At 38.9% G+C, this 22298-nt stretch overlaps 1 protein-coding gene across 1 annotated transcript in view; it reads left to right on the top strand.

Moving 5' to 3' along the window:
* The window catches only part of COL4A5 (collagen type IV alpha 5 chain), a 260346-nt gene that overhangs the window by 196085 nt on the left and 41963 nt on the right, over nucleotides 1–22298 (top strand). Inside the window, exons 39-41 of the mRNA XM_089678281.1 lie at nucleotides 799–897; nucleotides 973–1023; nucleotides 2638–2823. Of these exons, the coding sequence (XP_089534407.1) occupies nucleotides 799–897; nucleotides 973–1023; nucleotides 2638–2823 (336 nt within the window). The remainder of the gene's footprint in view (nucleotides 1–798; nucleotides 898–972; nucleotides 1024–2637; nucleotides 2824–22298) is intronic.

Genomic DNA, 22298 nt, shown 5'->3' with positions numbered 1-22298 from the left:
TTGGCCTTGAGCCAAAAAAGTTTAAAACAAGACAACATTGGTTTCAACAGAAACCAGTCTATTGACCGGCTTTTGTTGAACAGGCATGCTTGAAAACTAGCATTCAATAAGCTTCCAGCACTGATCAGTGTATACTGGTGGGTGGGTTGCTGTCAGAATACAATGTCTCAGCAAGAGAAATCCCTGCATCAACAGCGCTTGTGCTGATGTAGGGATCTGTCAGTTTTTATTTGTTCAACCTGCCGAAAAAACTGTAAGTGTGTATCCAGCTTAAAGTTTTGCTTTAATTAACAATACGGAAAAACAAAATAAAACAAAACCAGAAGTTACACCTTTACAGTTTTGTTTTGGTTTTAAATATTGGGAAATCAGTTATATATTTACTTCATATGTGCAGATATAAATGTCTCCTAGCTCTCACAAGCTCCATTTCTCTACAAGTAAGCCATTTCCAGGTGAAATGCGTCAGCCTGCGTACAGTGGGAGATGTACTCATTGTTTGATTGAATGACTGACTTTTTGCATTCAGCAGTAATGAGGCTTTATTTCTTTCTATCCTTGATGTAGACATACTTTATGTTAAGAACAGTGACGTATTGTCACAGTTAAGACTGCAGGTCGCCAGGGAGCCCTATCAAAATTTTGCTTTGGGACCTGTTGGCCTGCACTTATGACCCTGTAAAGCTGTGTCCTAATTATATTCAGGTACTGTAAAAAGCAAATAGTAAACTATGTATATAGAGGTACATTTTTTGCTTCATTGATAGCTTTAATGATTTTACTATGCCGTCCTTGTAGGAGAAGTTGGCCGTTCTGGGCCACCAGGAACTCCAGGTGAAAAAGGTCAGCCTGGTCAAGATGGAATTCCTGGACCTGCTGGTCTAAAAGGCGAACCAGGTTTGTGATTATCTGGTGTGATTGCATTTTATTTTATTTCTTCAGCTTTCATAAATGTTAATATCTGTGTTTCAGGATTACCGGGTTTTGGATCACCAGGATTGCCGGGACTTCCTGGGAGTCTAGGTAAAGTTTTTGCATCTTTCATAACTTTAGTGGTTCCTCCACATTAAAGCAGATTTATGCTCAGGCAAACCTCTCTTTCAGACAGCATGAGATAAATCAGTAGTAAATGATGGCAGTACTTAGCATAAAAAAATTTACTGCTGCTACTTTGCATAGGCCCAATTATTTATCCATTTTTTTCAGCGTTTGAAACTGTAATCCCTGTTCCTAGAACCCTCTCCATAGTGACATAGATGTACATTTTTTATACCAATTGTTATTATCACAATAAACTGTGCTAGTGGGTGCCTGTTATACAGACAGGCATTAGAGACTAAGTTTAGGCCTTTTTTATATTCACCAAAGCCTAAGGGCTCATTTACATCATGTGCACAGACAGCGTTTTTCTGCACCTGTCTCTGCAAGGGCACAAAGAAAACAATTGTTTTCTACCTGCCCTGTTCACACCACAACATTGGCATCGTGCATATTTTTTTACAGGTTTGCAGTTTTGTGCTCAGAAAAAAACTTACATGACTCCAATATTGTGGTGTGAACAGGGTACATAGAAAACAATTGTTTCCTTTGTGCTTTTGCAGAGAACTTTATGTTTCATATTTTCTGTGCAGAAAAAAATATGCACATGATGCCAGTTGTTTTATAAGTGCCCTTGCAGAGACAGGTGCTGAAAAACGCACATCTCTGCACATGGTGTAAAAGAGGCCTCTAAGCTGTGTTGTAACGTAGTGGTTAGGGTGTGTTGTGGTCCAGCAGGATTGTATTTCATTAAGTTCATGTGGCAGTTTTGCAGTGCAAAGCAGTGGATTACCTTGTACTGCTCTGTGCTGGAAAAATTTACTCTTTATTCCTTTTTTTTTTTAAATACATCACCCCAATGCAGTGGTCTGAACTGGGCACAAAGAGACAAGGCATTTTGCCTTGTCGTGTGGTGGGACTATGCTGCAAGAGACACCCAACACAGTCAAACCACATCTGCCGTGAATATACCCCTAGTCTGAGTTGTGTGTCTTAAGCTTGCCGTAGATAGTTCGAATTTCAGCTGGTTCAGTAGGAACAAGCCTAGATTTGAACCATGCATGGGCAGGATCGATCTATCAACTTGGGTACAACCAGCCTGCCGAATTTACCATGCAATTATTACTAGGGGCTGTTATAACTGTTAGCAATAATCAGTGTGTTCTCCCGGCAGGGGGGTGGGAGGAGCTGTCCTCGCCAGGGCAGCACAATGATTATTGCTAATGTCTATAACAGCCGTTAGCAATAATCTCATGGTAAATTCAGTAGGCTAGTTGTATACAAATGGCTCCACGGGAGGGATTCCCCCATCAACACTTACTGATGGGGGGAATCAAGCAACTGTAGCGTTGCTGGAAAGAAATTTGCTCCATCTATGGCCAGCCTTAGTAAGGTCCATGGTTTTGCTAGTAATGTCATATTAAGGTTTAAGTCCTAAATGCATTTATCAGTCATAATCTTCGTAATTAGGAGAACCGTAAAGTTTTATCTCTATTTTTTCTGTAGGTAGTACACATATAGTAATTATGCTTCTGGACATAGGTAATTTTATTTGTGTATAACTTTTAATTCAAATATATTTTTCTTGTGTATTTGCAGGTGCAAAGGGTGAACCAGGAATTTCTGGACCTCCCGGATCACCTGGATTTCCTGGTTTAAAAGGAGACAGTGGTTATCCTGGAAGTCCAGGTAGCCCAGGACAACCAGGACAACCAGGTCTCCCAGGATTTGCCACACCAGGTCCCAAAGGAAATCCTGGACCAGCAGGACCTCCTGGAAGACAAGGTAATGAAATGCTTTATTCACTTTATGTAGAGTTTACTTTTGCTGCCAGCTTTTTAGACATGGAGATCTACTTTAAATTCCAAACATGCAAGCTAAACATTATATAAAACTGATTATAATAAATTTAAAAGTTCTTTCACAGTTACTATTGTCTGACAATTATCTGAACATCAGATTGATAGATTTTTGACAAAAAATCTATTTCAGTTTTTTAATTTTAAAATAATTTTTCATCATATGAAAATGATTTGAATCATTACTTCCTACTCTGAAGAACTAATAGCTGGTAGCAAAATATCGAGCACTGGTTTTCAGCATGATGTCACTGAAATGAGCTAGTGAGCACACAAAATAGCCTTGGCACAGCCGGTGGCAACAGAATTTGTATGTTTATGGTCACCAAGTGAGTCAGCATAGCGAGCACGTGTGTCAGCAAAATTCATTGCCTTGTACACCTTCAAAATCAAAAGAATTGGGGCACTGGAGCATGAGCAAATTTGGACCCCTATCTCTGCGAATTTCATTCCTGCACTCCATCGTCTCCATACCATTGCATTAGATGGCGGAATCCACTGATCATCAGTCTGTCACCTTACATCCTGTACTTGTGAGCGGTGTCTTTGTGTGTCTGTGATTTACTTTATACAAGGAGAATATGACGGATGCTACTGATATTAAGTCATATTTGTGCCAAATAGATCACCTGTTTGTATACCCATATTACCTGGGCAAGGAAAACCCCGATCTGCCCAACCTCTTTCAAACAAAAATAAAAAATTAAGCACTGTTATAGATGGATGCAAAAAAGAGAGAGAGGAAAGGAAACATGCATACACTCATAGCATTGAGGTGATGTGCTAATAGTAGTCAGCTCCTTATTGTGTTTATTTCACATATAAGCAACCTGGTCATCTACATTCATACATAACCATCAGTGGCTGAGTTCAGTGAGAATGCTCTAGCACAACCCTGCTCAGTCATGCTCTCCTTGTAAGCCTTGTATTTATTGCATGTATTGTGGGAAAGAACCTTTTGGTATTGTGTATTTGTGCATGTGCTAATGTGGATAAAGCAAGCTATTATCAGTGTTTCACACCAGTCAGCAGATCAATCCTTTGTTCTGCAGGCCCATAGGACATAATGTTAAAATGCATGAGCTACACTTCAGGGTGAAGTCAGGGATTTTGCTCTGTTTACAGAAACTAAAAAAAATTAGAGTAGGATTTATGTAGATGTAAATTCACCGACATAGAGGAATGGTAAAGGAGCCTTTTCCATTCCCAGTGCTTACAGAAACTGCTGCCAAACATTTAAATGACAGCTTATAAACTCACTAGTGCATACTTAGGAAACAAAAACTCTGTTTCAATCTGTCCCCAGAGACACAGTTATTCTCCCATTGGGTGCAGCCATCTTGTTTCATTAACAGCAATTGAGAAGGTCACATCCTGCACCTCAAAAACAGAACAGGTGATGGTTATGTGTTGCTGCTCTCGGCAAGGCAATAGGCCTATATCTGCAGGGAGGTATTAGAGAAAGACGTAACTGTTAATCTTTGGAAATAAAAGTTCAAATTTGCATATTAGTAGTAGGCCCAGTTTGCTAAGTCTGTGTGCTTATTCATGTTTACATGCTTTGGGAATGGTGTGATCTTAATGAAAATAAGGGAGACCCCTGCCTATGAGGGACCATGGGAAACCCTAGTTTTCTGTAATTTTCAGACAGTGTTAGGACATAACACCCCGTCTGCAGCATCCTTATGTAGCTGTGATGCTTTTCAGTAGTGGGCACCTGCTGAGTCTATAGCTGACAAATGTTGTAAGCTCCAGACTTAGTCTGTCCCAATTTTAGTCAAAGTTGTACTCTATGAAGGCACTGATAATAGTTTGGTTCCATTGGTACGTTTGGGACTTGCTGCAAGAAAGTTGATATGTAACCAGAATGTGGGATTATTGCTGAAATTTCTAACAATCTTGATGTTTCCCCCTCTTACGTCTAATGATCAATATGGATTTGGATATTTGAATTGTGATCTCACTTCCAGGCCCTGAAGGTCAGCCCTTAAATCTGAGATTATTGCATGTAAATGTAGAGTGTTAAATCTCAAGATATTAGCAGGTTTAAAGTATTCCAGTACATTTTTTATATAAAAGTTGGAAAGCAATATGTTTATAATTATTATCATTATTATTATTGACTGTGGTTATGATAATGATAATAATAGTAAAAGCAGGGGTATCTAAAGACGTACCACATCATGTCACAGTGAGTTTAGGCCATCTTTTAAATTGGTGTTAGGAGTTACCTGACCTGATCCCTGTAAACACTGCTGTGATTGAGCTGTGTCCGTGTTCAGTGACAGAACAATACATACAGTAGCAGGAATGCTGGGTATCTCTTAGTATTATAAGTAATGTTGTGCAGCTATCAAAACTAAAGTGTTCTAAATCTAACCACCTACATCTGTCAATTGACTGGGTACAAAGTGTGTGTCCCTCTTGAAATTTTAGGTCACCTTGGAAATATCAAATTTGCACAAATGGGTATTATGCCATAGCTGTTCCATGCTTAGAGTTGTCTGGGCTCCTGTAATTTCTGTAATTAGGTTGTGCAAATTATCTAGTTAATGCAATTATAAAGCCTACGTTTCAACTCAAAAAAAGTACAGTACATGATTTAGTCAGTGGAAGAACACGAGGCACACAGTTTCCTCTGCAAGCCCAGGAATAAGAGAGCCATACACAGCTGTGATCAGCCCAAAGCTGTAGGGGAATGTCATTTACCTAACATGTACATCTCTGCAGACTTCTGTACAGGCCTTTTGGCAGCTCAAGAATATTAAAGTCTAACTTAACCTTTTGCACACATTTATATAGTAAAGCACTAATGCCAAAGAGACAGCCTTATAAATAGTGAAATGATCTACTTTGTTTTCTTATGCTTTTAAGTATCCGTTGTGTCCAAAGGGAAATGCTTAAGGGTATTGTTGGTACTTATCTGTGTCCATACATAGCTGTGTGGACACCTGTAGCTTAAAGTAGTAATGAACCCAAAATTAAATATGTAATATATTGCAGTTTACTAATCCTTAGATGTGGTGGCTGCATTAGTTTGCTTTTGTTAAGGCTTTTTTCCTCTTTATTTCACCTGCTGATCTGGCCAGTAACACACTTTGGGGTTGGTTTACTAAAGGCTAATAGACTTTGCACTTTGAAAGTGTAGTTGCTCCAGAACTTTGTAAATGAGGGGGAGCTCTGTTGGCTTCCACCATCCAATCATGTGCAAGCAAAAATGCTTTTTTAAAAATTTTCCTTGGACGTGACTGACCATTTTTTGCAATGGCAAGCCTCACCTCATTTACTAAGCTCTTGAGCAACTGCACTTGCAAAGTGCACAGTCTATTTCCCATTAGTAAATCAATACCTTTGTGTCTTAAGTGTCTGCATTTTGGGTGATGTAGTAAAGCAAATTCCTTTGGACAGCAGCATTGTCAGTTCGGGGAGGGAGTTATGTTACAGCAAACAGATTGGTCTCCTTTTTTGGATAAACATAGTTACATAGTTAGTCTGGCTGAAAAAAGACAAAAGTCCATCCAGTTCAACCATAAAAAAATAAATAAAAAAAAGTTATAATCCTTTACCCACAGTTGATCCAGAGGAAGGCAAAAAAAACCAGCAAAGCATGATCCAATTTGCTCCTGGTTTGAAAAAAAACTCCTTCCTGATTCCCTGAGAGGCAATTGGGTATTCCCTGGATCAACTTTACCTGTAAATGTTAGTAACCAGTTATATTCTGTGTATCTGGAAAAGAATCCAGGCATTTTTTAAAGCAATCCACTGAGCTGGCCAGAACCAACTCTTGAGGGAGTCTATTCCACATTTTCACAGCTCTCACTGTGAAGAAACCTTTCCGTTCCGAGTTCACTATATGAACCACTGATGTATTTATACATGTTGATCATATCGCCCCTTAATCTCCTCTCCTCAAGAGAGAATCATTTAAGTTCCTCTAATCTTTCCTCATAGCTGATCTCCTCCATACCTCTTATCAGTTTTGTTGCCCTTCTCTGTACTTTCTCCATTTCCCCAATGTTCTTTTTGTGAATTGGTGCCCAAAACTGAACTGCATATTCAAGATAAGGTGATTTGTACAGGGGTAATATGATATCTCTCTCTCTGGAGACTATACCTCTTTTAACGTAAGAGAGGATTCTGCTTGCTTTAGAAACTGCAGTTTGGCATTGCATGCCATTATTAAGCTTGTGATCTACCAGAATTCCCAGATCCTTCTCCACCATTGATTCCCCCAGTTGTACCCCCCCTAGTATGTATGATGCATGCATATTCTTAGCCCCCAAGTGCAGAACCTTACATTTATCAACATTAAATCTCATTTGCCACATAGTTGCCCAATTAAACAGAGCATTGAGGTCAGCTTGTAAGTTGAAGACATCCTGTAAGGACGTTATTCCACTGCACCGCTTGGTGTCACGTGCAAAGACTGAAATTGAATTTTTAATCTCAGACCCTATATCGTTTATAAATATGTTAACAATTAAAGGTCCCAACACTACACCACTAACAACCCTAGACCATTCAGAGTATGAATCATTAACCACTACTCTCTGAATACGATCCTTTAACCAGTTTTCTATCCATTTACATACAGATTTTTCCAATCCTGTAGACTTTACCTTACACATTAGCCGGGTGTGGGAAACTTTGTCAAACGCTTTTGCAAAATCCAAGTATACCACGTCCACAGTCACCCCTCTGTCCAAGTATACCACATTCATAGCCACCCCCCTGTCCAAGGTTTTGCTCACCTCCTCATAAAAAGAAATCAGATTTGTTTGACAACTTCTGTCTTTTATGAATCCATGCAGTCTGTTGCTTAAAATATTTTTTTCCAGCAAGAACTCATCTGTGTGATCTTTTATTAAACTCTCCAGTATCTTCCCAACTATAGCAGTTAAACTAACAGGTCTATAATTACTTGGTAAATATTTTGACCCCTTTTTAAATATAGGGACAACATTGGCCTTACGCCAATCCTGTGGTACTATGCCAGTCATTAAAGAGTCTCTAAAAATTAGAAACAATGGCTTTGAAATGACAGAGATCAATTCTTTAAGGACCCGTGGGTGTATGCCATCCAGTCCAGGTGCTTTATTCACCTTTATTCTGTTTAAATATTTTTGGATCATATCAGTTGTGAGCCAATGTGGATCATCTGGAGCTGTGTCAATACCATGCCCATTATGGACAAGAGCTCCCCCATGCTCCTTTGTATACACAGAGCAGAAGAAATTTATTACATTTGCCTTCTCTTTGTCCCCAGTCACCCACTATAGATTATTTTGTAAAGGGTCTATATGCTCAGAACGAACCTTTTTACTATTGATATATTTAAAATCTATTATAAGCAGCCCTTTCAGTGGTAAATGGTTTGTTTCAATCCTCTAACTGCTACTTTTTATGGACAGCTTGATTTGTACCTGTAAGTTGAAAAATAACAGACTTGCTGGCTGGATCACCAGGTGAAAATAAAGGAAAAAGCCTACAAAAAGAATATTAATCCAGCCACCACATCGAAGAATTATTAAGCTGCAATTAAATACATTTTTCTTTTTGGGCTTAATACTGCTTTAAAGGCAAACTGCTGAATTTATACAATACTTAGTGAGCAGAATGGATACTCCAACACTGATATTTGAAATTATGTTATGTGATTTTTTTTTGTTAAAAATAACATTGATAAAAACAAGCACTTAATCCCTATGTGGGGTAAGCATTAAAGTGGTTGTAAAGGTAAAAGTTTTTTTTAACCTTAATGTATTCTCCGCATTAAGATAACAGACCTTTTAACAGCTTCTCCTCCCAGCCCCCTCTCTGAACCTGAGCCCGATTTAATCCAGCACTGTGCCTGTCTGCAGCAGCTCTCCTCCCCTTTCTCTCTGCTCTCTACAGCAATGGGAGCCATTGGTTTCTGCTGCTGTCAGTCAAAACCTGTAAGGAGGGAGTGGGGGTGGGGCCAAGCTACGCTGTGTGTCTATGGACGCATACAGCCTGGCTCGAGATCAGGTGCCCCAATAGCAAGTGATATCGATTCCACTTACCTCCTCCTTTTCACAGTCACTTTCTACTTTTGGAGCCTGATGGTCTCTGTGAAAATGTGCAGGCAATAGCAATGATCCAGTCATATCAGAATTACATTTCTGTAAACTATCATAGTACAGAATACAAGGAATGTACAAGGAAGCCATGTTTCTTTTGTTATTAACACTAAATTAAAAAACAAAAAAAGGTGTTAGACAGCACTTACAAATGTTATATCACTTTTACAACAAGAGTTGAATTACCCTTTAAACATTTTGTGGATTCCTTTCTATTTTATGCCTTACAATGTCAAATCAGTCAGAAACGTGAATCATGTGCTTTAAAACAACCAATTTCCCATCAAATTGATCACAATCTTAAAGTGATTCTAAAGGTTGTAATTTTTAAAAAAGAAAAAAAATGTTAAACTTACCTGCTCTGTGCAATGGTTTGGCACAGAGCAGCCACGATCCTGTTCTTTTTGGGTCCTCTGTTGGTAGTCCTGGCTCCTCCCCCAGCCAAGTGCACCCAATAGCAAGCCTCTTGCTTGCTCCTGAGCCATGTTCCTGTTAATGGGCATTGTCAGTCCAACGCAAAGTGCAGCTTGGCCCTGTTGACACTCTCTCTTCATTGGCTGTAATTGACAGCAGCAGGAGCCAATGGCTCCCGCTGCTAAGTGAGCCAGTGAGGAAAGAGAGACTCATGAGAGCTGCGGCATGCACATCGCTGGATCGAGATGGGGCTCAGGAAAGTATTGGAGGGGGCAGAGGAGGGAGCTGCACCCAGAAGGTTTTTTACCTTAATACACAGCATGCATTAAGGTATAAAACCTTCCACCTATAGAACAACTTTAAATCAAACATAGATCAGTGACTTGTCAAATGCTACTACTTTTCTATAAAGAAGTGGTTGGCATCTATCACATGATTTGGATAATAGGCATCACAGGCAATGTACATGACGGATGACTGTACCTGTGTCAGGATGGCTAACTTGTTTGTACACTGAGGTGCATTAGACTAGCCATGAATAAGTGATAAAGCTTACAATACTTATGTGTATATAGAGGAGAGCTATGTAATCAGTCTATATAATCTGCATGCATTATTTATACAGAATTTTATGATTCTACGCCATACATGAGGAGTATTTTCATGTATGTGTGAATCTTACATTATACATAATTTAAGCCTTTTATTTGGTGTATTGTGAAATCAAAGCAGCAGCAAAATCCAAATGTATTATTGTCTGTATATGAATGTATTTTTAAGCCTCAGTATTTCATATTTATTTCATATTTAATGCCGGTTCATTTACAGTAAGTTTTACCCTGTAGAAGAATGCTTGATGTCCTGGTGACATAAAGCCTTCATATGCTATTGAGCTCATTCACCCATTTTTTTTGCGTGTTCTAACTGTTGCAGTTATAATGAAACTGGGCCTACAATGTTAGAATGCATTGAATCCTAAGAAGTAATTGATTTTAATTGTTATTTGTAACACACAGAATCGTTGTTAGAATTATATCACATACTGAACTAAATAGAGTTATTTTGCCAAATAATCTTATTGAATCCTGTCTTTAATATCCAATTGAAAGTGCATGTATAGCCAAAACACGTTTTTAATTCTGTCACCAAGACAAAAAGTGAAGGGAAATTTTATAGCTTTCACTGGAAAAGGAGGTAAGGGGTAAATCTAAAGGAACACCTATTCTGGTGAGAACTGTTTAAAAGAAATCCCCACATATTGTAGAGAGTTCTACTTTTGTCTTGCATCTCATAGACAGACAATAGAAGAGAAATCACTGCACTGCACTGGGACACAGAAATCCAAAAAAATAAATGGAAAAGGGTTTTAACCCTTCCACACATCCAAACTAAAAAACATTTTGGCTATACATACATTTCAAGAAGATTGGGGCACAGGTAGTTTCTGACTATGATTTCTGTATTTAGAAATCATCATTACCTCAAAACTGGAGATCATAAAACATCATGACAAAAGACAATAAATCTTTGTAGAAAATAATCACAAAGAGCCTGATATAAATAATAAGGTTTTTTTTCCCTACTAGAATACCAATTGTGTCCCAAGCCTAGTACATGGAATGAGCAGGGCTTGTTGTAAAGATATCATTGCGTCCACATTAAAGTCTCTGCACTTTGTTTTTGATCATCTAAAGTTCTCTGGTGAATCCTGATGATCTGTATTTATCATTGTGAAAGGTTTATGTTTACAACAGTTATGTATAGAGTATTATAAATCCTTAGTTCTCATTCAGTCTTTGGGACCCAGTTGCACCACATGAGGAAATTGTGTGTCTTTCTCCTGTAGCAAGTTTTTGCATTATTGCCCACAAGATAATTATTAAACAAATGTTTAAATAACTAAGAATATTGCATTCTCATTACTGTATGTGTTTATTTTATGTAATTATAGTGTTCAGTATATGATTTCTTATTTTATTTCACATGCCATATTTTATATCTTTCTTAACATTTGCATACTAACCAAACTGTCCATCAATAAAGAACAGTGATTAGGACAAACTATAACTGCCAGGCAGGGGTGGACTGACAACTCATGGGGCCCCCGGACAATAGGGGATCATGGGGCCCCTGTGTCCTTGCCCAAACTCAAAAAGCCTATGAAAAAGGTACCAGGGGCATCTCATGGGGCCCACTACTGACCCCAGGCCCTCGGGCAGTGGACGAGTTTCCAAATGCTCAGTCCGCCTCTGCTGCCAGGTGTGCTTATAGCAATTTCCTTTTATTCACATGGTTTAAACTTTTGTTACAATTGCTCACAATGACTCAGTCACTACAGGGTCAAAAGTAAATAAGGCCCATGCTGTGATAGAAAAGATTATGCACAAACCTTTATGGCAGCCCTTGTCCTTAAACTCAGCCACTTTGCTGATACCAGCCCTCCGTGGATATTCAAAACTTCCTGGTGTGTCAATTACCTGTTCCTTAAAGTGTTACTAAACCTACAACAGTAAAATCAGTCTGTATATGCAGTAAAGCATGCTTGTTATATTCACTGTGGAACCTAAGGGGTTAATCTTCCGCATTGTGTAAAAAGGCTGTTTGATCCTGTCTTCTCTTATCCTCCCTTTCATTTGCTGTCCCCAATCCATCTGCTGATAGTACAGAGCCCTAGGAGGCACTCTGCACATGCTTAGTTTGGTGTGTATTGCTAGAGAGTTTTTTTTTTTACGGAGGGTGCGTGTGATCGGCACAGGGGCAATCAGCACTGTTCAGACAGAGGGTCAGGGGTCATGCAGCCTCATAGGACAGTCAGAGGAGAATGAAAACTCCTCCTACAAGCTTTAATCTGTGTTCGGCTGGACACTGATAGACATCACAAGACTGCTATATACTACTGATGAAAAAAAGGTATTTAGCAGTTTATTGTTACTAAAATGTTCTATGTACTGTGGGAGACCAAATATGGTGAATGCAGGGTCCTGGATTTAGTAACACTTTAAACTTTGTTCCTTACCTTTGTCCTTACTTATTCACTTTGCTGATCCCCGCCCTCTGTGGATATTCAGCGCTTCCTGATGTGTCAATTACATGTTCCTGATGCTGTGTTTCCTCCCACATGTTCATATGCAACTACAGGACATATGGGGCAGTGTGGGAAAGCAAAGTGTGCAGTGGGGGAGCAGATTTTCAGTAGACTCAGAATTTTTCAATACCTGAACCCCGCTATGGATCAGCAAAGCGGCAGAGTTTAAAAATGTGGGCTGTCAGAAAGGTAAGTATACATGCTCTTACAGTGTTAGCTTTGGTTTTTTGGGGTTTTCCATGCCCTGTCACTGTCAATTTTTCTGGACAGCTTGCTCTGCGTGTAAATGTGTATAAAATAAGTATTAGGCCATGATGAATAAAAAAATAATATATTAAATACCTTCATTACATGGGTTAACCACATACAGTCTTTAGAATATAATATTTTCCACAATAGTGATCTGGCAATATGATGCAGTAATATTACATTTTACGTTTCCCGCACTGCGTTCAAAACTCACTGGCCTTGCGATCTGCAGTGGGTGTCAGTGCAATGTTAACAGCACTCCAAATGCAATTTGAAAACGCAGTGCGCATGCACCTGATCGCATAGTTTCTAAAATTGGTACTTGCATTACTTTGGTGCTATGTGGTGTGATGAGCCCATTCAAAATGAACAGTCTCAAATCGCACCACACTGAATTGCATGTGATTTACACAGGAATGCAGTGAGCTTCCTGTACAATTCATGTGTGATTCGTAGTGTGAACCTCGGCTAAAGGAAAATTGAACACTCACACTCACTATATACTATATAATATGAAAACAAATATTTTTGTATCATATTATTCCAAATAGAGATACCGTATATAAATAAATAATATTTTAAAAATAAGTACTGTATGCATCAATTAGCCTACCATGTTACTCACTGTTGACATTACTGAAGAGCAGACTTGGAAAGCTACACTTGTATTGATGTCTAAAATTGCTTGGTTTGCCATAGTAACATGGTCAGAGTTAGGGTTTGTTTTACAGGGTGCAGGTGTTATGAGTAACCAGTATTATTTCTGTGCCATGCTTTTGCTCCTTCCTATATTTGGAATAAGGAGCAGTAGCATATAGTATATAAATATTCACACTTTCACTATGAATTACTATCCTGTAGACTTTCACATCTGCTCACATCTGCTCTTTTTTAGGGTTTCATATACCTCAACTGATAATATTGTCCATAAACATTATTCTTTTTGCTATCTGAAAAGAGCTACTTAAAATTTAAGAACTAATGGCACATGATGATTCCTGACAATCTTTTTAAATCTAGATTTGACAAACTTCTTGGGCGCTGGTAACCAAAAATGAGGTCTTGTAGCTAGTGAAGACTATAACCACAGCTGCTCAATAGACCATAGGAGACATATGTGAATAGAACAGCAGCTGATACTAAGCTCTATTGGTATAGAGCCAAATTAATAGTGACCAGTAAATTATTAAAAATTGGCAAGGATTCTCACAGTTGGCGACCTATCTTCCAGCAGAGCAGCCCACAGGATTCATCTCCACTGCCTCCTGAACCCTGGTCCAGATGTACCTATTTCTTCAGCAGTAAGCCAATTTTATTGACCACATTCACACATTTGGGTTATACCATCCATTTTTTCCTTCATTTTCATTGGACATATGACTATGAACAATGGTTTTAATTCCTTTCAAGTGGATAATAAAATCCTTCTTTTTTACTCTGAATAATATTGTCATCATCCTTGCTAATGTTTGATACTTTACTAGTCACTATTAATTTTGGCTCTATACCAATAGCGCTCAGTATCAACTACTGTTAAATATAGATTTATAGCTCTTTTCATCTCGGTTCCTATGTAAAATGAAGGGCCCTAAAACATGTCCTCTTTATACCATCTAATATGTACATACATGCATCACAGAATTTACCAGGGCTGTAGGGCTCATGTAGAAAGACTTTTATATATTGTCTACTGAGGGACACAGCTTCATAATAATTAGTAACCTAGGCTTATACCACTGCCTACAGGGGAAATGGACACTAGGTACATAGGAAACCGAGGTCAGCCCTTGAGGCCATAACCTCTCCCTCCACACACCTGCTCAGTTTCTCTTAAGTGTTCCTAAGAGTTCTTAAGCTGTCTGATTCCTTTCTGCTATATTGTTTACCTAAATCTACAACTGATGGATTCAGGCTTGATTTTGGCAATTCTGGAAGTCTCTCCAGTTAGCCAACAAGCCCATGTTTTCTCAAATCATTAGGTCTACTGTGGTCTCTCTGCAGTGGTCCTGCTGTCAGCAGTGACAACTCTTTAGCACAGTCTTCAACTGTTTAGGTCAGGCCAGTATGTCTGTGGATTCTTTGTAGTTATTGGTACCAGAGCTGCGCAGTTCACCTGTCCCCCCCATCTCTGAATTGTAAGTGGCTTGTAGGCTTGCTGTGTTGAGGATTTTTTATTTCCTCTTTCTTTTCTATTCATAGGCTGTGTGTAATCTCTGTCTGCATGCTTCAGAAGCTGATGTATCTAGCCAGGCTGTATGTGAAGGGAATATACATTTCTCCTTCTCTGCTGTCTTCTCTATTTATTGTATATGAGTTTATATGCTGGACATTGTAACCTAAAGGCATTGTTCACTTTCAAATCTTTTCATGGCTTTAGCTAGGTATCAGTGTAGTTATACTCCTTGTGCTGTATTTTTTTCTTGCTTTATAATGGTGGGCTCACATATTGTGGCTACAGTTTGTAGTGTTGTGGTTGACTGATTCCCCTATGGCCATGTATTGATTCAGCTAGCTGGTATCTGAGCACCTAAGGGGACAGGACAACTTTCTGTTTTAGGTCACACAGCATCCAATGCATGCCTTTCCATTCCTTCTGTAATGCACAAATGTGGGAGTGCTATGCTATGTGCTGAAACACTGAATGAGTGAGCTCATGTCTGCTTTTGTCTGTGTCAGATCTACTGCGTAGCTCTCACCTGCACCAGCACTTGGCTGAGAGACCCAGGGATTGCAGGATATGTAGTACCTGCACAGGAAATGTTATGTCCCACACTGCAGACAGAAGCTATGCATTAATCTGTGCAGTGCCATGCTCCATGTTTCAACACAAACTCAAACAGCTGACACAGGAATGTGAAGATTTACTCCTCTACAGGAGTTTGTGTGTACAGGACAACAAATTACATCGGCAACCTACACGATTAATGCACATCTTATGCATGTGAAAAACGCAAGGTGGAGGTAGGAATGTTTACCATGCAATTAACTGGAAACCCATATTTATATTTCTCATTTCTTTGCCTTTCTGTTTATAGATGGCTGGATGCTGTTTTTTGCCCAATTGCCATTTTAAAATTGCTGCTGTTTTTTTTCTTCTTGCCCGGAATTTGTGTCACAGCACAGCAGAGAAAGAGCATGCACATTAGCCTCTTTCTTTATGTTGTTTCTGCTAAGTGAAGGGATTGTGTGATTCAGCTATCTCCACACACTGCAACAGCTACTAAACAAGAAACTGCATTTTATATACAGCCACATCTCTGGTAAACCGACTGTTTTGTTCTGCACCCAGCCTACTCTTTCATTCTTTTCACTGGGGCTGATCCCAGCCAGATAAAGCCCCAAATTCTGAACCTTGCTTGCAGTGTTAGTAGCTGCAACATCTCCGAAGATGAGAACCTCATGGACTGTGGAGATGAGGGCTACTGGCACAAACAGAATATAGTATAGTAGAAAGATTAGAACTAGTGAAGAGGCGATTTCAGGCACTGGACAGGAGTTATCAGAAACCTTGTGTGATGTACAAGACCTGCAGAAATGTCAGAAGTCGCCTTCCCAATGCAAGGACCTCTAAGTGTCCTGTGACCTGTGTGATACAAGATAGGTCTCTGTATTCAGTACTCATGCTTATGGTTCATGTGAGTTGGCTACACAGTATGTGTTAGCATTTTGTCAGACTCCTCTCCTACCACCAAGAGATTCAATGAAGCAATTTTTCTATACAGCTTTCTCTAACAGGGACACAGCATTGTGGCAACTGACTCAATCATGCTGGTCCCAGTGCACCAATTCCAGTGATAAGTGGTCACAAAGTCATAGCTGCTATTTCACTTATACAGGCGGCTCTTCTAACCAGGATCTAGTTTTCACTATGTGCAGTCCTTTGCACTTCCTACAGATCCCACCAACACCTTCCCCAGTGGAATCAGGCACAGAGGATGTGCATTCCATTTCTTCTAACATGATGCCTGGGCATGGTTCCTACAGACTCAAACATTCCACTAACGTGCTTCTTCATTATCTCCTATTACATGTTTTATCTACAAAGACTGGAAACACCTTAACCAAAAAATGTATTAATCCTAAGTGATTCCTTAAAGCAAAGCTTGCCGTTTTTTGTAAAAATTAAAAGTCAGCAGCTACAAAAACTTTAACTACTGACTTTTAATAAACAGCCACTTACCTCTTCAAGGATCCCATGTTGTGCTCACCCTAGAGGTCTTTGGTTCCCGGCGCCACATCTTAAATGTGGGCTCCCGGCTTGCGGCCTCACAGCTGGGTGCTCACTGTGCATGAACGAGCAGCACTGCACATTGTGATTGGTCCTGCAGTCTTCTGGGACCTGTGACATATTCCAGAAGACTGCGGGGAGAGAGGGGGGAAGGAGAACTTCCGCTCAGATCACCTAGGCAATCCCCAGCCCCAGCTGTCCATATCCACTAATTCTAAGTGGATTTGACAGGTTGCTGTGTAGGCTTGTGAATTTGGGGATATAATTATTTTTATCTGCTAAATCCCATTACACCAACACAAGTACTTCTTGGGCTTTTTGTTATTTAGGCCTCTGTGTCTTAGATCTGTAAGACTGCATCCTGGCATTGTGTATATACATTTTCTTAAGTTCTGTGTATATACATTTTCTTTAGTTCTATAAGGTCCATGTGCTGCCTTGACAGATGCTAGTTTTGGTTGATTGGTTCTGCTGGTGGGTATTTAATGCCCTTGTTTTGCCTTTTGTTTTGTTCCTTCTTGTTGAACTGCTTTACCTGTATTTGTTTTGGTGTGCCTGTCTATTTGTTTGGTCTGTTTTTGGACATCCCTAGATAGTTTAATTATCATCAAGCTGTGTCCCCCAAAGGATGGTATTGAAAATAGGATTGTTTGTACTCACTGGTTTATAAGTTTATAGGGGGATAGGGGATAGGGCTACCTCCCTTCATATGCTACTGTTCTCTCATTGGACTGCTTGCTACAACTGAGCATATGTGAGGTAGGAGGGGTTGTAGCCTCAAGGGGGCTGGGCATCAGTTTACTATACGGCTAGTGTCCATTTCTCCTGTATGCAGGAGTATAACCATGGGTTTCCTAATTATCAATAAAGGATAAGTTCACCTTTTGCAACATGTTACATGTTATTCAGGGTGTAACATGTTATAATCTGACTTCCCCCGCTAGCTGTCAAAATAAAAAAAAAAACGTAGCCGTGCAGGGCTTCACCCGTCCGGCCGTGTCACTCATTCAGTGTGTAGCGCCTTGGTAGTTCATTGATTCTTCTTGTCAGTATATGTACATCCTGTACGAGCAAGCAGATATTCTGACAGATCTGCAGGAGACCTGCGTGGCACCTGTGATCTGCTGATCGCTGGCGCAATGCTTTACAGGCTGCTGCAGACAAAAATAATAAATATACATTTTTTTTACCTGCAAAAAAATGTTCATTTATTATTTTTTACTAAAAGGTGAACTTATCCTAGGTCATATGAAAGCATGCAACAAGTCTTCTATTAACCACTTCCACTTAACCACCTACCTTCTACTTTATTGCAGGAAAATTAGGTAGCTGTGAAAGCTCAGGCATTCTTTTTTTTTTTTTTAAACTTCTGTGCTTTGTGTCATGAAGTAAGAATCGTCCATTTTCAACCATCAGTGTTTTTTTTAATTGGCTAAAGGACATAGAAAAACAGTTTTTGTTAACTTGTAACTGGTAATTATTAGAGATAATGCAAATATATTTTATAGGCAAAATAGAAACTGACACAATGAGCATTGTGTATACAGTATAAACAAGGGAAAAGTGGCTTTTTTTCATCATAGGAATAGGACTTTAATGCCTTTTTGTCTGGAACAAATCACAAAATGAATTATTTGACATAACCTGTAGCTCCAACCATTTTTTTTGTTAGAAGCATTAGAAACATTTGCCAGGTTTGTATTTTTGTCAGTGTCCCCACTGAGATCTCCCCTTACTTCCTGTCCTAGCAACAAGGAAGCAGTTAGATGGGAAATGAGTAGAAATCTCCCCTATAGAGACAGAGACAACAAGACAACCTGACAGAGTTTCTAACCCTTCCATATAATATCCAACAATAAAAATACAATTTAAAAAAAAACCGATGTGATTGGAGTTTCTCTTTATTTGGATGTTGTAGTCAGTGCAAGCTATTTGCTTTCCTTTAGTTTGTATACATGTAGCCCTCTGTCAATTAATTTTGACATCCCTGGCTGGTTGAAAACAATAGGATCTGTAGCGCACGAGGATCTGTAGTCACTAGGTTGCCCTCCTTCTGCTTCGGGGGGTTATATTGGTATATTATATAAATACAATATGCTTGGGTCACTAGGAAAATGTGTCATCAAACCCTGCTTCAATTGTCTTATGATCAAATATTGTATGTAATGTATTATAAACTATTCACTGACATAGTGTTTATTGAGGTGACCTTATTAATGCATTACTTATAGGGCAGACACAATGCAAGGTATCCATTATTCATGTCGCGCTGTACAAAGTACATGGTGACATTGGTCCAGGCTGGTGCCAGCGATTTTCTTAGATAAACTAGATAACTAAAAAGAAACAGAGTACAATAATCTGGGCTACTTTCAACAAAATATATTTATGTTCAGTCAAATAAACCGGCCACACAATATGACCAATTATCAAGTTAGAAAAAACACTAATTTAGCAATTCCATCAATCAGAGTATAAGTACTATCCTATACCTATTCATATAGCTTAGTATAGATACAAGAACAAGTGGACATAAAACCTGTGTGTTATCTATTCACAAATAAAGCTGTGTTTTAAAAGCCAAATCATATATCATAGCATTTTGTACATGCCTGCTTTGAATTTCTTACGAGGGTTTAGCATGTCTCTGCAGCTATTAATCTCCGTTTTGACTTTAGGCTGAAGGCAGTAATCTGGATTTAATTGTTGAGTTATCCTTAGGAGTGAATGAACAAAATACTGGTGTGAGCAAGTTTATGATGAATATAGCAGCAACAGCAGCAGTGGATACAGAAAATTCAGTGCTGCACATGGCAGTGTAGGCCAGGGGTTATGAACCTTTTTCACAATTACAGATTTCCTCCTTCCCAGTGTACTGCCCAGTATGCCCCCATACCGTCCTTGCCAGAATGTCAAAACTGTCATCATTACCGCCAGTTCTATTAGGTATCTGTATGACTTCAAAAGAAAGTCAAAATCAAGAATTTACTTTCTGTTTTATTGTAGATAGCTAAGAACAGAACAGAATAGTAAGAACAGAAGCAAATAATAAGAATGTATTTATTTATTTAATCTAAAGGGCTTTTTGTGCATTCACAATTTGGATGGAGGTATAATTACTGACCTTAACCCCCCCACCATAGATTTAAAGTTCAATAATGTGGATAATTCTTTTTCAATTTTTTTTTTCTTTTAATTTTTTCAGTCCCAGAGTCCCATCAATTGATTCTCATACCCTAAAGGGGTATAGATTCCCCCAGGTAAAAAACCCCAAGCCTTGATCCTATGTACTGAGCAGGTGTTTTCCAACTCCAGTTCTCAAGAATCGCTTACTTTTTCCTTAGTCTATTATTTAGCTGGTCTAACATATGCAGTGTACTATTTGTTGTAGACTCATTCTTTTCGTGCTTATGCATTGTCACGGCTGTCATAGTGGGAGCCAGAAGTTTATGTTGGGTACTCTGTTTAGTGGCAATGAAGGGCCCATCCAGTCCTAGACTAGCCTTTCATAATCTTAAATACATGAACTTGTCTGCAAATGCCTAACTTGCCTAACTAGCCCAAGCTGGTGCTTCCATGCATGTTTAAAGAAACTAGGGTTAATTGTTTATATGACTTCTGTCTTCTTGGGCTTTAACAGGAAGCATATTGAACTTACATAAACTTGTATATTATACTTGCTGACTAAATCTGTTGGCTATCCTGCTACAGAGAAACATTACTACTAGCAGTGTGACCAGCTATACAACAGTTAATATAATAAGAAATGTATGACACTAAACGTTTCCTCATTCCAGCTCCTCCATTATATGGGCTGAGAATCCTATTAAAATATGTATGTCAGTTTTGTTTTCAACATCGGATGCTTTCCCTAAGGTCTGCAAATTCATTTTCCCATGAAAGAAGTGTTCTGCTCCAAAATTAATTCATAATTCACACTGGTGTCAGTGAATGGCTTATATCAGACGTCAATGCTTATCCAGCTATCATGTTCAATGTGTTTATTGTGAATGAAATAACCTTGTATTTCCTGCCTCCTTTACATTTGAGGACAATGGTGCTGTATGCTGCATGCATGTGATGACAATGGAATTCTGATGTTGTGAACAATTTTTGGTGTTGATGTTTCTTTGTAATGTGTATTAACCAGTAATTTTGTTTTGTGCCATGTTGTTGTGTGACGTTTTTAACACGGAACACTGGGCATTGGTGAACCTCTCCCAGGTCCTCAAGGTTTGTTCTTAACCCGTGCCATCTTGTTGCATGCCATACAGTTATTTTATACATGAATTAATGTCTTAGTACACTATGGTGTGTAAAGACATAATAATAAAAGTTACACTGTGTAATGCAGATTGTGGTCACTGTGTAATTCAGATTTTGCAGAAACACCCAGATCAGGAATTGTTCTGATGCGAAGTGATTTTTTTTTTGTTAATGGTCACATTGACTTGCTTTAACTTTTATTCTCCTTGAGATGAAGTGTCTCCTATTACACTGTGCCATGACTAGGGCACTTTACTCTAGACTTACTGAAAGCTTCGTCCATGGTGCCTGAATTACAAATAAAAATTCTGTTGTTCACAGAGTAACAAAGTGACAAATTGTTTGGTAATGAATTCAGTTATTTTGAATACAAGCTTTTCTGTTACAGCATAATTTTAGAGGGTTGACAGACTGCTCCTTGTTTTATAATCTTTTTACATGTCTTTCTTATGCAAGTGTTCAGGAAAACAAGTATGAGAAAATTCATATTACACCATATGTAGGATTCACTTACTGAGATGTAGGGAAATATGCAGGCACAAAAATCTGTGATCATTGGGGTGGTACATTAAAGATTACTAAGGTGCATTTAATTATAAAATTAGCTCTGCTACCAAGCTCTTCAATCCATCCTCTGTGAAACCAGACTATAGCTTCTCAGACCTCTGTGTTTCCACTAATACATAGTATGCTACAAAAAAAATCACTTTTATGTTGTAGAGAAGGGCAAGATAAAAAAGGTGGCTGAAGAGTCTTAGGGTTCATGTACACGGGGTGTTTGAAAAACTCTTCTGACCGCTGGAAACTGACTGCTAGAAAACGTAGGTTCAAAACGTCAGTTTAGCCGCGTTTACCTACCATGTTTATGCACGTTTAGACATGTTTGCGTTTAGAAGCGTTTTTAAAAGATAACCTCAGGAGACCCTCCCAAATGCCCAGAATGCACTCAAAAATAGTAAATTCACTAAAAAAGGCTACTAAAATACCGCATGAGTTATTTTATCAAGTCATGTAGTATTTTAGTAGTGAAAACCATGCGGTAATGTTTCAGCTGTCAG

Source organism: Staurois parvus, unplaced genomic scaffold (genome assembly GCF_062004578.1).
Source record: "Staurois parvus isolate SC_StPar_1 unplaced genomic scaffold, SC_StPar_1.0 ptg000202l, whole genome shotgun sequence".
Lineage (NCBI taxonomy): Eukaryota > Metazoa > Chordata > Amphibia > Anura > Ranidae > Staurois > Staurois parvus.
The sequence above is the reverse complement of the archived record's forward strand: the minus strand, read 5'-3'. Positions and strand labels throughout refer to the sequence as shown.